Source organism: Alligator mississippiensis, chromosome 1, assembly GCF_030867095.1.
Source record: "Alligator mississippiensis isolate rAllMis1 chromosome 1, rAllMis1, whole genome shotgun sequence".
NCBI classification, from domain to species: Eukaryota; Metazoa; Chordata; order Crocodylia; family Alligatoridae; genus Alligator; species Alligator mississippiensis.
Genome location: NC_081824.1, coordinates 367,901,402 through 367,917,770, shown reverse-complemented (window position 1 = coordinate 367,917,770; position 16,369 = coordinate 367,901,402). Strand labels below are relative to the sequence as shown.

The 16,369-nt window shown below is 42.0% G+C and overlaps 1 protein-coding gene across 1 annotated transcript in view; it reads left to right on the top strand.

Moving 5' to 3' along the window:
* Window positions 1–10,087: 10,087 nt before the first annotated feature.
* The window catches only part of CLDN10 (claudin 10), a 105,573-nt gene continuing 99,291 nt past the window's right edge, over window positions 10,088–16,369 (top strand). The window contains exon 1 of the mRNA XM_019486957.2: window positions 10,088–10,363. Within this exon, the coding sequence (XP_019342502.1) occupies window positions 10,150–10,363 (214 nt within the window). The 5' untranslated portion in view covers window positions 10,088–10,149. The remainder of the gene's footprint in view (window positions 10,364–16,369) is intronic.

Genomic DNA, 16,369 nt, shown 5'->3' with positions numbered 1-16,369 from the left:
AAACAGGGGATTGGTTCCTGAACCAAGGCCCAATACCCTGTTTTCACCAAAAGTAACCCAGAATTTTGTAGTCAATCAATTATAGATGAGTAATATAGCTACATTAATGTATCTATATTGTAAATAGCAATCATATTGATTTGGAAAGACTTCTTTGAGGTGACTTTGCTGGACTTTTTGAAGGGCTCTTGGCTGGGTTCTTCTCAGGAGTCTTGGTTGCAGATTTTTCTGAAGATTTGTCTGCTTTCTTAAAAAAGTATCCAAGGAAGTTTGGACAGATGTTCTCCAGGGAGATGGGTGACACAGCGACTTGTTCGCTGTCATGGCATCACATCAGATCAAGCGTTATGTCGAAACTGACATCAGAAAGTTGAAACAGGGTGTCAATTTAGAAAAGCTGTAAATGCAAAACGTTGTAACTCGAAACGTTGTCAGTCGAGGACTGCCTGTACTTTCAAATCTCACAACAACAATAGGAGACAGAAAAGTGGGAGTGGCAGAAACAGCGTACTGTGGACTGAATCAGGAATCCAGAGCCACCCACCCTGCACAGAAATATACCAAAGTTGCAGTAGAGCCTGTCAATCCTGGATTGGCCTTGTCAGCCATCTTTGGACCCACAGATAAGATGATTTTGAAAGAGACAATCATCCTCGACTGTGAAGGATTGGTAATGCTGACGATGATTCCTACTGCTCTGCAGGAATATTCACACAGAGTTTTCCCACTCATAATTATCTGACACTGTATGATTTCTCTGCTTTCCATAATGCTTTTCTCCAAACCAAATCAAATGTTTTTGAAGGCCACTGAAAACAGCAGATACTTTTAATGCACATGCCCCATTTTTTCCTATCAAATGTCAGCTTGACTGATTGATGTAGCTTTGGTTGGAAGATACACTGTTCTTTATAAACGACTTCCTCTAAAACTGACCTTATAATGTGGACAATTACTTTCATCAAGATTGTTCCCAGTACTGATAAAAAGCTGCAATATTTAGATTGACAGGATCTACATTCTATAGGACCAGCACTTCCACTGTCTTTACCCAGTCAATTGGTGCTTATCTAATCCCCAGACTTTATAAATTTTTTTAATGTTTGGACACATTTTTCCAGATAGATCTTAGCAGCTCACCTTACTGTCCATTCCTACAGCTTTTCCCTTTTTCCTTGCTTCACTGCTCTATTTCTTCTTCTTGTGGTGGTTAAGAACTGACACCTGTTGTTTTGCAACTTGTCCTGTTCATCCAGTATGTTTAGCAGAGTTCAGCATTTGTCCAAGTGCTTCTTTCATGCTTCTAACTCTTTGGCATTAGTTATCGGGTCACGTACCATTTCTTCCCACTTGCATTGCTGGCCTCATTGTACTTCCATGTGACATGTCCTTCTTGTGTATTGTTTCCCTATGTTGTTCTCTTGATGCCCCTTCTACTTGTTAAGCCAACAACTTCTTTCCAAAGGTTGTGTGTGGTTAGTCTTAGTGATTTCTTCACTGCTTTATGTAATGCATTTATTTCTTCCACTTTCCTGGCAGCCTTAGCTTGTCCTGTAAATTCCTTTGCCTCACCATTCCTCCAGCTTTTCCTTCTTTGTTTACGCCTTCCAATAACATCCTCTGCTGTGCTTAGTATCACTTTGCGTTTGCCATCTGGTCTGTAGTGAGAGATCTTCATTTTCACAAATCAATGTCCAGAAAAACTCTTCAAGCAGTGATGACACATAGGGGGTGCACGGGGGTGCCCGTGCACCCCCTGAGAGCGCTGATACACCCCCTGACCAGTCGCACTCACTGCTTATGCAATGGGCAGGGGGGGCAAGTGGGAGTGCCGGTGTCCCCCATGCAAGCGCTGGCTGGAAGCAGCTGCAGAAATCAGCCACAATGATTGGCCATCTCACGGCCAGCCATGGGGGAACCCCCCTCTCCCCAGTCAGTGAGATCAGCCATGGGGGGACTCTGCTCCAGTCAGCAGGATTGGCCGCAGGGGAATCCCCCGGTCACTGGGGGGACATGTGCTCCCCCTGTCTAAGGCGGCACCAGTCTCCCGTGTCTTCAAACATCATCTTGTATTCTTCCTTCCTGGAGCTGTTCTTTAACTTCTTCAGATCCAATTTGGCTCCTGTTTCAACCAACTTTTCCTTGGACATTAACCTAATTTGTCTCATGGTCACTGCCACACAAAGTCTTTTTAGGCTCTAGTGCAGGGGTTGGAAATCCCCAGCACACATGCCAGAGCATGGTATGTGAGGCTATTTTGCTCAGCATGCCGCAGCCACCCCAGACTCTCAGCTGCTGCTGCTGGCCATGGGGCACAGGGTTTGCAGTCTCCCAGCCACCTACTGTGAGCAGCCTGGGCCCCATGGCCAGCAGCAGTCAGGATGCTACAAACAGCTGCACTGGGCTCTAGAACCCAAACACCAGCTCCATGACAGTGGCAGGTGCACACACATTTCCACGTGAACAGTAGAAGAGGTACCTTGGATGCTTATCTTGCTGGGGTGATCTGACTGCAGCTGACTTCCTGCCTCTTGGGTAGGGGGCTGGACCCGATGATCTTGTGAGGTCCCTTCCAGCCCTAATGTCTATGATGAAATCTATTAAATCTATGACCTGGGCAGCACAACCCCAGCTCCTCCCCTGCCATCCCCCCAGAAGTGTTCATGCAGCCACACTGCTACAGAACCTAGACAAGGGTTCCAGAGCCCAGTGCAACTGGTTGCAGTCAAGGATCAGGCCCTTCATGGCTTCCCTGCTGTCCACTCATGGCATGCCAAATCAAAGCATAGGTCAGGGTTGAGGTGTTTTTGGCGCTCTGGCCAAAAACGTTGCCAACCCCTGCTCTAGTGCAACAGTGGCCATCTATACATTATACTACTGATAAGGTCTGAGCATCTGGTAGTTGCTTGCAAAGTTGTAGGTATCTTTATGAGCAGGGATCTGGGTTTTCTCTAACTAAAAAAAAATCTCCAATTTTTGGTTAAAAAAAAGTAACTCCGAATCCACATTTTCCATAATTAAAATGAAATACCACTATATGTATATCTATATATTAGAGGTGTTTTATTTAAGTCACAGAAAAAATGTGGATTTGGGGTTACTTTTTTTAACCAAAAATTAGAGATTTTTTTTTAAATCAGAGAAAACTAGGATCCCTGTTTATGAGGTAACCAAATACTGCCAGTATCCAGACCATGCATCACACAGCACAGTCAATAGGAAGTTTCACTGAACCATCTTATAGGTTAGTTTAAAGCAAAACATGAAGTGTAAAAGTGAAAGTACTACTGGCTAATACCAACTTTTATCATTTTCTGCAGAGCAGCTTCTATTGCCAACTATATTTTAGAAACCAGCACTGAAAAGATTTCATAAAAGTGTAAGAGTAGTAACAGTCTATCCCATGTTGTTCATATGTTTTTCAATTAAATTAGATAAGATCACGTTGGGATATTTGGGATGGAATAGTTTAATAAAAGTCAAAATCAATGCCTACCTTTTCTTCCCTTAGCATTTGAAAACTTATAACTTGTCAGGACAAAGTTGTTATCTAGCAATCCTTTGTCCCGTCAGTAACAAAGAAAAGAAGCTTCAATATTGTGAAATATGTTGCTGTCAAATTAACTTTTAACTTAGCCCTGACCTTCTTACACAACTGATTAACTTTTTTTCTTCATGGCTTATAACTTCAAACATGAAGGCTCAAAACAAGATTATTTATTTCTTACCACTTATGTGTCTGTTTAATTTATTGAGAACTCACAAATAAAGAACTGAACCCCATAATCAGGGGAAAGTTCAATGAATGCAATGGAATTACTCACAATAGGGTAAAATTCACCACTAGCTTTAGGCCTATAAACCACTTATAAACTACTTAAGCCCTTAGGACACCTTCACACGTGCCAGACACCAGCTCCAAACACATGCTAATTAGTAAACATTGCAACAGACTCAATTAATCGAGTCTTCTGAAGCGTGCTAATTAGCAAGTTCCAGCAGCCTCCGCGTCACACGTATTCAGCATCCCTGTGCATCAAAATGCCGGGAGGGGCACTTTAACTAAAGCTCATTGAACACGCTTTAGTTAAAGTACCTCCACCACCATTTTAAAGCACAGGACACTGAAGACACTGTGGGCACTTTAATTAGAGCAGCTCCTGACAGCTGCTCTATTTAAAGCACCCTCCCCCACATCCTAGAGCACATGTAAAGACACTTAGATTACAGCTGAGATTTAAGTGGTGCACAAGATGTGTTTTGGGCTGGGTCCACTAAGGTAGGTCAAGTTCATCAGACAGCAAGCTTTTTACTCATCAATAAGTGTTTACACAGCCCTGATACGTTATTAACTGGCTATAAAAAGGACAGTAAATCATTCTCAAAGGTTTTTCAGTCCACCTTGACTTTATCACCTGACACCATCAAGACTGGTTTCACAAAAACAATGTTGAAATCAAAGCCCTTCTCATTTGGAAGAGAAAAGCTTTCTGTGACTAGCAAAACCATCCTACAACCAGTCAGAAGCAGAGAACTTTTTGATGGCTTAAAGCTGAAGCCCAGAAAAAAAATTGAGAAATCAAAAACAAATGGTGGGAAGAGAAGGCAAAAGAAATCCAAGAATTTGTTGACAGTCAAGACATGCAGTGCTTCTTCTGTGCAATCAAAGCTGTGTGCAACCAAGCTTTTGTGGACTCACCCAGCTTAGATCTGAAGATGGCAATACACTTCTCGAAGACAAAGAAGGAGTCAGTGGAAGGAGCACTGCCAAAAGCTCCTGAACCAAGAATCGACAGTGACTGATGAACAGGGATCCTGGTTTTCTCTAATAAAAAAAATTCCCAGTTTTCAGATGTAAAAAAGTAACCCAAAATCCACATTTTTCGTTGATCAAAATGAAACACCCCTAATATGTATATATATACAGTCATGTTTCATTTTGATCATGGGAAAATGTGGATTTTGAGTTACTTTTCTTAGTCGGAAAATTGGGGATTTTTTTTTTTTTAATCAGAGAAAACCAGGATCCTTGCTGATGAAACCACTGAATTCATCCCACAGCATCCAGTAAGGGAAGCATTTGCCAGTCCACCAATCTCTGAAGAAGTCCACCAGGTGATAAGACAGATGAAGAACAACAAAGCATCTAGCTCTGATGGCATACCAGCTGAGGTCTTCAAAGTTGGCAGGGAAACTATGACAAACAAGCCCCATGCACTGTTTCTCAAAATCTGGAACACAGAAAATTCCCACTGACCTAAGGAATGTTTATATTGTCACCATTTTTAAAAAGGAAGATAAGTCTGACTGCAGAAACTATCAAGGTATCACCCTTATCTCTATCACTGGGAAGATCCTTGCTTGAATTCTGCTGAACTGACTGCTCCCTCTTGCCAAGGAAATCCTTCCTGAGTCTCAGTGTATCTTTAGACCATTGAGAGGCACCACAGATATGACTTCTGCGGTGCAACAGATCCAGGAAAAATGCTGAGAACAACACCAGGAAGTGTATATGGCCTTTATTGATTTAACCAAAATCCTTGACTCTGTTAACCATGAGACTGTGTGGAACATCTTACCAAAGTTTGGCTGCCCAAGGAAATTTATCAGCATCCTAAGACTCCTTTATAACCAGATGACTGCCTCTCTCCTATGCAGTGGCTCCACTATGGAGCCCTTTGCCATTTGAACTGGCATCAAGCAGAGCTGCATGATCACGCCAATTTTGTTTCCCATCTTTCTTGTGGTCATCAAGATGCTCATCCATGACTGTCTGCCACATGGCATCGACACTGAGTACAAGTTGGACAGGAACCATTTCAATTTCTCCTGCCTATGTACCAAAACCAAAGTTACTTCAGCCTTGATTGTGAAACTTCAGTATGCTAATGCTTGTGCTGTAATTGCACATATGGAGGAAGACCTACATATGGCCATTAACTGCTTCTCAGTGCCTGGGACTGACCCTTAATGCCAGAAAAACAAAGATGCTACACCAGCCTGCTCCAAGCCAATCAACTCCCCCATCAAAGATCCTCATTGACAAACAGGAGCTGGAGAATACTGAATATTTTGCATACCTCAGTAACCATCTCTCAAAGAAGGCCAATAATGATTTGAAGATCAGGATACGATTTGATGTGCCAGCTCTGCCTTTGGAAGACTGAATCATCATGTGTTCAACAATCATGACATCAGACTCAAACAAAGTTCCTACTATTTAAGGCTGTGGTAATTTAAACTTTTCTTTATGGCTGTGAAGCTTGGGTAACCTATAGAGACCACCTGAAAAGCCTGGAATGCCATCACCAGCACTACCTCTGGAAGATCCTTGGCATAAAATGGGAGGATCATTGGACAATTCCCAGTGTCCTCACCAATGCTAACACCACTATGGAAGCGTTGATTATTCATCAGCTGCCGTGGACACAACGTTGTGTGAGCATGCCTGATGTACATTTACCAAAAAAGGTGCTATACTCCCAACTCCACCAAGGACAAAGGACCAGAGGAAATGGACCAGAGGCCAGAGGAACTGCTTCAAGGATACCCACAATGCAAACATTAAGAAGTGTGGCACTGGCACCACAAATTGGGACAAACTAGCATGGGACAGAGATACATAGTGATGCCTTGTCAGAAAAGGTTTTCCTCAAAGTACATCTTACTTTGAGGAATACCATCTCTCCCTGGAGGCAGAAAAATTACGGAAATGAAGGAAAGGAAACAAGACAGAGAAATCTGTGGTCCATCCCACCTTTTAACCACCATCTGTGCCATTTGCCAGATAATCTGCAGCTCTAGGATTGGCCTTCTTAGCTGTCAACCGACTCTTTTACAACCCTCAACTTGACCTGTGAGAGTGATCATCCTCAATCATGAGGGATCACCGCCAGTACAACAGTAAATACATGTTTGTGCCTTTTTTACTAATTAAAATAATGTAGGACAACCTCCTACTTCACTAAAAAGCAGGTAGCTATTAGTGTGAAATAGCTAGCTTAGTAGGAAAAGGATCTGTAAGATCGGGGAGCTATATGCTACCTAGCTCCTCCTTATTTTCTTACTGGTTTTCCTGAACAAATTAATATAGCCCTGAAGGAAAAGGAAAGCACCAACCATTTTGTTTGGCATAGTAGGAACAAAAAAGGTAATGCTTGCCCCTTCAAACCTATTAAATGTTGGCATACATACAATCATAGGGATGGAACCTTCACAAGGCATTGTCATTGCTGTCTAAACTATTCTAGATAAGTAGGGGTCTACCCAGTTCAAGGAGGCTGGCTGCCATTTTTGCAGGCTTATCACAGTGGGGGCTCCCATGCCTCTAATTGGTCAAGGGGCCCCAATGGCCCCGCCCCCCCCACTGATTGGCAGAGAGGTCTTTCTTTCATGCAGCCCCATCCCTTGTTGCTGATTGGTAGAGAGGGGCAGGGCTGCATGACAGGCAGCCTTCTCAGCAGTGAGGCACAGGAGCAACCGCCATCTTGTCTACTCCCTTTTGTGCCCTCCTATCCCAATTCTCCCTTACTCCCAGCAGGCTGCATGGCCAGGAGGACTGCTGGTTCCCACTGGGAAGCCAGCATTTTATTTTTAGTAAGTTTTTTTCTGCAGATTTTACAGACATTGCCCAATTTCGCAATTTCTGCAAAATTAATGAAATTGCGATTTGAGTAGGTCCCTACAGATAAGTGTATGTCTAAGCTGCTCTTGGAAACTTCAGAGGATGGAGATTCCACAACTTCTCTAGAAAATCTATTTTAATGCCTAACCATCTTCATAGTTCTTCCTAATATCCAACATAAATTTCCCTTGTCACAGTTTAAGATAATTAATTTCTTGTCTTGTCTGCTACAGCCAAAGAAAATGGTTTATCACCATCCTCTTTATAATCACTTCTAAAATTTGAAGACTGTTATCGAATCTCTTCTCATTTTTTTTTTCTTATTCAAAATAATCTAATATTCTCCAACCTTTCCTTGTAAGTCATGTTTTCTAGATCTTTATGCATTTTTGTTTCTCTCCACAGGGCTCCTTCCAATTTGCTTACCTCTTTCCTGAAGTTTCATACCTGAAACTGGGCACAGTACTCCAGATAAGGTCTCAGTGCTGAATAGAACAGAAGAATCACTTCTTTGGACTCCCAAGTGACACTTCTGTTAATACAACCCAGTATGCTCTTAGCCTTTTTTGCAAGAGCACACCATCAACTCACATCCAGTTTATACTGCACAATAATTCCCAAGTCCCCTCTACAATACTGTAGCCTAGCCAGTTATTCCCTAATCTGTATTTGTGCATGTGATTGTTCCATCCTAAATGTAGGACTTTTTTCTTTCTTTATTGAATCTCATTGTATTAGTTGCAGACTATTTTCCAGTTTAACAAGGTTATTCTGAATCCTAATCCTATCCTCCAAAGTGTCTGAAAATATACCCAGTTTGTTGTCATTTGCAAATTTGCTAAGCGTGTATCAATTCCATCCTTCAATCATTAATGACGACACTAAACAGGGCGCACCCCTGGGGAATCTCACTGCATACCTCCTCCCAACTAAACATTGAGCTGTTTAGAGGTCCAATTCAATTGTGCCTTTTTGGATCATGATGATCCAACTAGTTGTATATCCATTTTATACTACTTTTACCCAGACTGTAATTATTCTCTTCTATCCTATTAAAATGCTAATGGCAAGAAAGATTATTTGCCATAGGCACCTTACTGTAGTATCTGACAACTGGGAGGAATTGGATGCTTCCTAAGTATAATCATCCTTGTTGTAGAATCTTTTATATGTTGATGTCTGTTCAATGTTTTTTGGCAAAGCAGTTTGTCATGTCTTAAGTATATTAATAGATACTTCCCATTTGTACTTGGAGCGTGGTAGGTGAATCAATTAGTTGACCAAAAAAGAAATCCTTCTCATAGTTTAATCTAGGTTCTGTACAACCTTGCCTCTCAGAGCCGTTGCACCAGTGCCAGGCCCAGCTAACATGGGAGAGCCATCCTTACGAAACATCTCAGTAGTGTTTCAACACCTTTTATAGCCTTTTTTGAGATAGTGGCATGTGAGTGTGATGACTGAGATATGAGCGTGCAGTGTGGTGGCAATGACATCTCTGCTCAGTGGAATAAAAACTTGGTCACTAAAAACATCTGTGGAGCAGATATTAGGCAGCTTTCAAGTTCAAATGTCACAGTGTGTTCTCACCATCTCCTGATATGACTATGTCAGAAATCCCAGCAGATTGTTGTCTTGGCTCAATGGAAAGCAAGGCAACTGCTACGGGGGGTGAGGAGGCAGGGAGGACAAGGGTGGAAAGTGTTCAATGTGCAGAAGAAGGTATGCTTTCATAGAAGGTTGACAGAACTGAGGAGGAAGAAACCAGAGCACAAGGCAGCCAAGAGAGAGGCTGGAAAGTGAGATCCTAAGAGAATTTATAAGCTGAAATGCTGCTATCCTGACTCTTGACCAAGGAAAAAGACTAGTAAGGTCCTATTCATAATGGAGGTCCTTTTCTATACATCATTCCAGCTATACCACAGGCATATGGACCTTAATCATAGAATCATAGACAATAATAGAGAATCATAAATCTTTGCAGCCCCTATCCCTAAGAGATTAAAGCCCTGGAGAAAGAACTACCAGCTGAACTATTTACAGCTAAATTCAAAGCTGCTTTTAAATCATATGTTCCAAATCATATTTGATCTTCTAAAAATGTGTTTCTAAATCTGTTAAATGGCATTCTACAATTTGGACTCTGCACTTTTTTCCAAGATGCAAACTTTAAGTTTCCAATTAACTAAAAATTAAGCATTAACTGGAATACTAAAAAGGAGAAAAATATGAAAACAATTAAAATGATTTTTAGAATTAAATTACACATTAATACATTTTAATATCTACTGATAATGACCTCTAAAAATAATATCTTTTCTTTCTAAATCTCTCTATCACCTGCATCATTCTTAATCACTCAAGCATGAAAAGTGGTTTGCATCCACATTAACTTTCTGTTATACTTGTTCAAGTGTAATTTGCTTATGTTGTACCTTTTTTTTTGCTTGCCCAGATGACTGACATACTACTCCTTGCCCACACAGTGACATTGCTAGTTGCTCAGAATACAGTGAGATTCAAGAAGCATGTTAGGAATACAGATTGTAGCTTTTATATTTTGTTTTGGTGGAATTGGTGCTATTATTGCTGCCACTGCATCAAACGAGTGGAAAGTAACTAGCAGAGCATCCTCAGTTATTACTGCAACTTGGGTTTTCCAGGGTCTTTGGATGAACTGTGCAGGGAACGCTCTGGGGGCTTTTCACTGCAGACCACATTTCACCATCTTCAGATTAGAAGGTAAGTAAATGTGATCTTATTAGAACTTAAGGGCACAAGGAACAACAATCAGTGGAGGGCATTTAAGTACCATCCTCAAATAACTGCATTTCAAGGTGCAAGCCTAAGGAGGAAGGTCACTATTTTTGTTTATATGATTGGAAGTAATGGTATGAATATAAAACAACAGAATATTAGAAATAACTACCTGATAGCTGTATGTACGGACCTTTCATGGAAGGAGGTGGAAGCTGAACTATAAGACAATTAGAGGTGTCTTGGTCAAAGCCTTGACAAATTTACTGTCACTAGCAAAGCTTTGCTGACTGGCAGGGGGCTGGATGACCTACATCTTGTTCCTGTCTACTTTTAGTATGAAACTACATATACATCAGGATAACAAAAGTAAATAACAATGACAAGATTTAGAACACTTCTTGCAATAACTAAGGAGGGGAAGCAAATGCTTGATTTTAAGCTTACCTTTACAATGAAGCAACTTGCCAGCATCAGTTAAATACCGGTGTATGCACTAACATTTAAACATATATGGTATGAGTTTGAGATACAGTAACTATGCATGAGTAATCTGTAAAACTGTAAAAAGAAATGTGAGAAGTTTACCTTTGACCACAGAATTTCTACTAGATTCAGGTTTTTTCGGTGACGGGTTGTTTTTTTTCCTGTGTATGTGTAGAGAAGTATCTTGCTGATATATTTTAAGATACTAAAAAAGATGGTCTTTAAAATGATAATTTACATAGCAGCACTATTCAACTGCAAGCAGCAGTGTTCCTTCCTACCCTAGGGTACCTATAGGGGCAACGGACCTTGCTAAAGCTGCACCCCCCTGCATGGATAGGGCAAACAAACAGAGGGGAGCAGCCCACCAAGGGGTGCACTGAGTTACAAAGAGAACTTATGGACAAAACCCCATTTCACTTTACACACCAGAATACTGCTTTGTCCATAAGCCACATAAATCCATTTCTGGCACTCATGCACAGCTGTTGATCCTGTTCCATGTGTTGTGTGAATAGGCAAACATTCAGCTACAGAGCATGCCTCATATTCACACTACCAGTAGCATGCAATCACCGTGTGTGTAAGTGTCAAAAATAGTACTTAGATAGATGGATCAATGCCATTTTGGGTCATAACATGAAATAGGATTCTGCCTAAGAAGTCTTTTTATGGAGTCAGGGAAAAAATCCAGGCCAGAGCCAACATCTCAAAACTTTCCAGCAAGAGGTGTAACAAGCGGAGTTGGGGACTCTAAAACAGTCCCTGGCTGTGACTGCTGATGCAGCCACTGCCACATGGTCTGCCAACCCTAGCTATAGCTCTTACAGCAACAGCATGGCATCTAGGCACCCAGCTGCTGGTGCTGCAAGAGCAACATTGGGCTGTTTTTGCTACCAGCACTAGACTTCACAGAGTGAGGGATGACTATGGAGCTCCTCCTAAGCTGGGGCACCAACCCTGGGTGCCATTCATCCACCCCCCTACTTACGCTCCTACCTTCTAGGAGAACTGCAAGAAAGTTAATTAGGGGAGAATTCACAAGGGGCCTTTAAATAGGTCAAATCATAGTCCCACTGAATAAATTGGAAATGTTTTTTTTAAGGTTTAACAAAAGAGCAATTTGACACATTATGGGTGCGTCTACACATTGCTGTACAGCGACATTGCTACAGCGTTATGCTTTAGTACTTCCTTTTGGAAATATTAAAGCACAGCGCAGTAACCACCCATACTGCACCATGCACACAACGCATGGTTACGTTTCACCACTATGTGGCCATAGTGGCATGCTATACCAGGGGAGTGCGCCGCTACAACATAGCTGCCAATCATGTATAGACCCAAACGATTGCTATATAGCATCATACAGCAATGTAGCACATAGCTATGTTGCCGTATGGCAATGTGTAGACACACCCTATGACTTAAATACACTTCTGTAAGTGTTGTCTTTGCCAGCAAAAAGAATTTACCCATGTGAAAATGTAAAAGCCACACAGATAAAATTGATGGACAAACTAGTACTGTGAAAATGAATGAAATTATAGTTCCATTATAGCTCCATTTGTCCTCTTTTTTTTTTAGTATTATTATTTAGAACTATTTAATCAATGATTAACTAAATTTGGCACAACAATAGTAAATTTACCATGAATATGCATAAATCCTCTAAATAAAATGTATGCACATTCCAATTAGCTTTTGCTTACTAGAGGTCTATAACAACACAGATAAGAAATTACAAACGCTTCAAGCTACATGCTCCTGTTAAAATGAGATGGCAGCAATATGCTGAACTGACATTTAGGAAATCTAATTTTAACCAGACAGTGCAAGCATAGTGTAGTGTTACATGCAGGGGGAAGCAAGCATTCAAAAAAATGTTAACACTTTGTTTTGAAAAACTACAAAATACATCATCATCTTAATCTTAAAAAACAAAACAAAACTAGCAGATCTCTGCACAGTGTCCTCTTTTGTAAAACATGAAAACACTGCTATTCAAAAGTAACAAAGTTGTCTTTTTGTTTTCTGGAACCTCAGTATATCATCATTATTACTGACTGTAGGCCAGGATAGGAAAACAGCTCCTCTCCACACAAAAGTCTAAAGTGCATGAAAACATTAATACTCTAACCAGCCTTGATTCAAAAGAAATAATATCTCCCTATTACTCTTCATATTTTTTTAGGGGAGTTTAAAGACTAACAGTTATGCAGGAAGCAAAGAGCTTACCTAACTGATGCAAGGCGGTTGTGATAAACTGCAAAAAGGTGTTATTGAATAAGTGGGCAATATTGAAGCTATGTCAGAATATATCACAATTTCAGATGCTTTTTCCTACTTCAGAAATTGCATGAAACAATAACACAGGAGACAGGTCTGTTTTGAATGTAAAGTATAGGAGTTGGGTATATCTATACTGCTGTCATGACAGTGTCTACAGTTCCTGTGGACAGTCCCAAATTAGCTTTCATTTAAGAAGCTCAGGTGCTGTTAGTTGTGTACCTATGGCAGCACCAACCTCAGAGCAGGCTGCAATACCCAGCCCAGAAACAAGGTTAAATAATTCAAAGGGTCACCCTGTTCTGTGGTATTGTCTAGCATGGTTCCTCTGCTAGCAGCAACTAAGCTAGCTAGTTTAAGGCTACCTTAGGTATATCCATATGCAGGGGCAAAGCTGGGCAGTTCTACACCCTGGTCGCGTGTCTATATGAGATGCTATGTGCAGTGTATTATTTAGTACTTATATAGTCAAATACTAAATAAAAGTGCAGTAAACAGAGTTACTGCACAGTAGCACTGGCAAATGCCTTTTTAGTGATGCTACTGCACAGTAGCCTAATACTGCACAGTAACATGCTAGCACTGTTTGTGCTGTGTCGTGCTACTGCACAGTATTATTCGCCTACTGCACAGTTAGCATCTCATGTAGATGCGCTCCCTGTGGGGCAAGCCATGCACAGAGCAGTGACAGTGGCCAGGTCACTGCCACCAATAACAGTACAAGGCCAGCATCAGCAGTGGCAGCTATTTTTGTGACTTCCCCTTCTCCCCCAAAGTTGGCACCTAGGGCAGGTGCACCCCCTTAGTTATACTACTGTTTAGCTGAGCTGCAGTGTGGATGTACCTTTGTTTCACAGCCCTGGTCTGCTAAATCTACTTGTAGAAAAGCCTGAATGAATCTTGTCCACAGTAGTTTTTATCTCTGTCAGTACTGGGAGAGGTCTAAACCATTTAGTCTACATCTTACAGGGAAGTTATGGGTCTTATTTACAGGGCCTAAAACCCTCAGATGAATGGCACTTAAGTCATTCTTTCTTAAACTCTAGCAGTCCTAGAACCCTGGAATTTCACAAGAGTCTGCTTTAGATTTCACAGCAGCAAGTTTCACTTATTCAGGACTTGTTTGCTTGGTGATGTTATAGCAATCCACTCTGTTCACTTTCAGTGCCAAATTTAAATGTAATGAACTGAAATCAGTCCCCAGATATCAGTTATAGCAGTTAATAGTTGCATCTCAACATTTCTGTGTTTATGCAGATTAACTCTTCAATACTCTGGGCAGGTATCCCACAAAGCACTGGGATTTGGTCCCACCAAGTTGCACCACTCCATTCTATGCTCTGTGATTTGATTTTTCTTTCATGCAGTGCATTGTGGGATACATACCAGAAACTACAGGAATTCTTGTACTTGTGTTCAAACATCCCAAAAATCCCTTCCTGGCCTCCATTCACTTTACTGTAACAATGCCATTTTGGACCTGTAGCTATGGCCAAAAATGTGTATTCTTTACCCCTGGTGCACAGCCAAAGGCATATCCATATCTCACTGCAAAAGTTTACCTGATCACTGTGGAAGAAACACACATACTAATTAGGAGTGATCAGGGAAAGTCCAGGATGCTATGAATTTTCAGAAACATGTGCCTGTTTGCTGGAATGATTAAGAGCACTCAAACACTGTGTGCTCTGAGCCTCTGCTTTGTTGGACAGTTGGACATGAGAAATGAGCAGTTTAACATTTTTCTGGGCAGCTGCAGAATGTCAGCACGCTGTGCTTCTGGAAAGCTGAGAGGAGAGGCAGAGTGATGCCTTGTGAAAAGACTGGAATGATTCTCAGCACACTGGTGCCTCGTGTGATCAATGCATGCTGAATTATTTGAGACCAAGTGAAAAGTCCTGGAGGAGATTCTCTCAAAACAGTGGATGACCAGAGAGGGCACCATAAAGTTGCCCAAGTGGTCAGGGCAACAGGGTTACAGATGCATTGTTTATGACTTTAAAGCCAGAGTGTAGCTGGCCAATGAATGATCCATCAACTGACAAATGTGTTCTAGTTTATTCTTATTAGAAGTAAATAGCCTGGAGCAACTGGTGTTCTTTGGTTTATGGGCTTAAGTGGACCTAAATAAACAAGTTCATAGAAAATGCATTTATAGATTTTAAAAAAGCATCGCTAACAATGTTTCTCTGATAAATGTAGGAGAACACCGAAGTAACTGAAAAGCACGGGCAGCAGCATTTTGTTTTGACTTCTGTTTCACCATTTCGAAGGGACAGTGTTTCATTTTGTCATTTCATTTCGTTTCAAAACACCATTCATTTCGTTTCTTCAAAACTGTTTCGCTGATTCGACACGTTTCAACATTTTGCCCATAGGCTATAATGGGGATTCATGAAAATGCTTATACCTTTGTCATTTCATGTCTGATTTGGATGCAAATTGCAGAGATGGCAGCCCCTTCAGAGGGCACAAAGTCTGCAAAGTTTCAAAGAGATAGGTGCTGGGGTTTCTGGGGAACTGCACCCCAAGTTGCTGACAAGCAAAACTTGTGTCACTTGCCAGCAGTGGCAGCCTCCTGTCATCCTGTGCACAGATCTGGGGGCCCGCACCCCCGGGAGAAGTCCGGCAGTGTTGGGAGGGCAGGTTAAGCTCTGTAGGGCTGGCAGAGCTGCTCAGAGCGCAGCCCTGGCTCCTCCTGCCTCCCACTGCCAGGCTGTACTCCTATCAGCTCTGCCAGCCCCATGGAGCTCAGCCTGGCACTGGTAAGTGGCAGGAGAGCCAGTGGTGGAGCCACTCAGAGGGCAGCTCTAGCCAATGGCTCTCCCCTGCTTCCCGCCTCCAGGCTCAGCTCCATGGGGCTCCGACCAGCTCTGCCAGCCCCACGGAGTTCATCACAGCAGCAGGAGGCAGAGCGCAGCTCTGGCTCTCCCCCGCCTCCCACTTCTGGCCTGAGCTCTGTGGGGCTGGCGAAGCCAGTTGGAGTGCAGCCCAGTGGCAGGAGCCAGAGGTGGGGGGAGCCAGGGCTGTGCTCCAACTGGCTCTGCCATCCCCACGGAGCTCAGCCTGGTGGTGGGAGGCAGAACATAGCCCTGGCTCTCCCCTGCTTCCTGCCACCAGGCTGCTTCAAAACTGAACTTTCAGAACTTTCGAAGCTCTTTCAAAGCCTTTTGTTTCATTTCAATTTTGCTGTTTTGAGCTCGAAATGCATTCAAA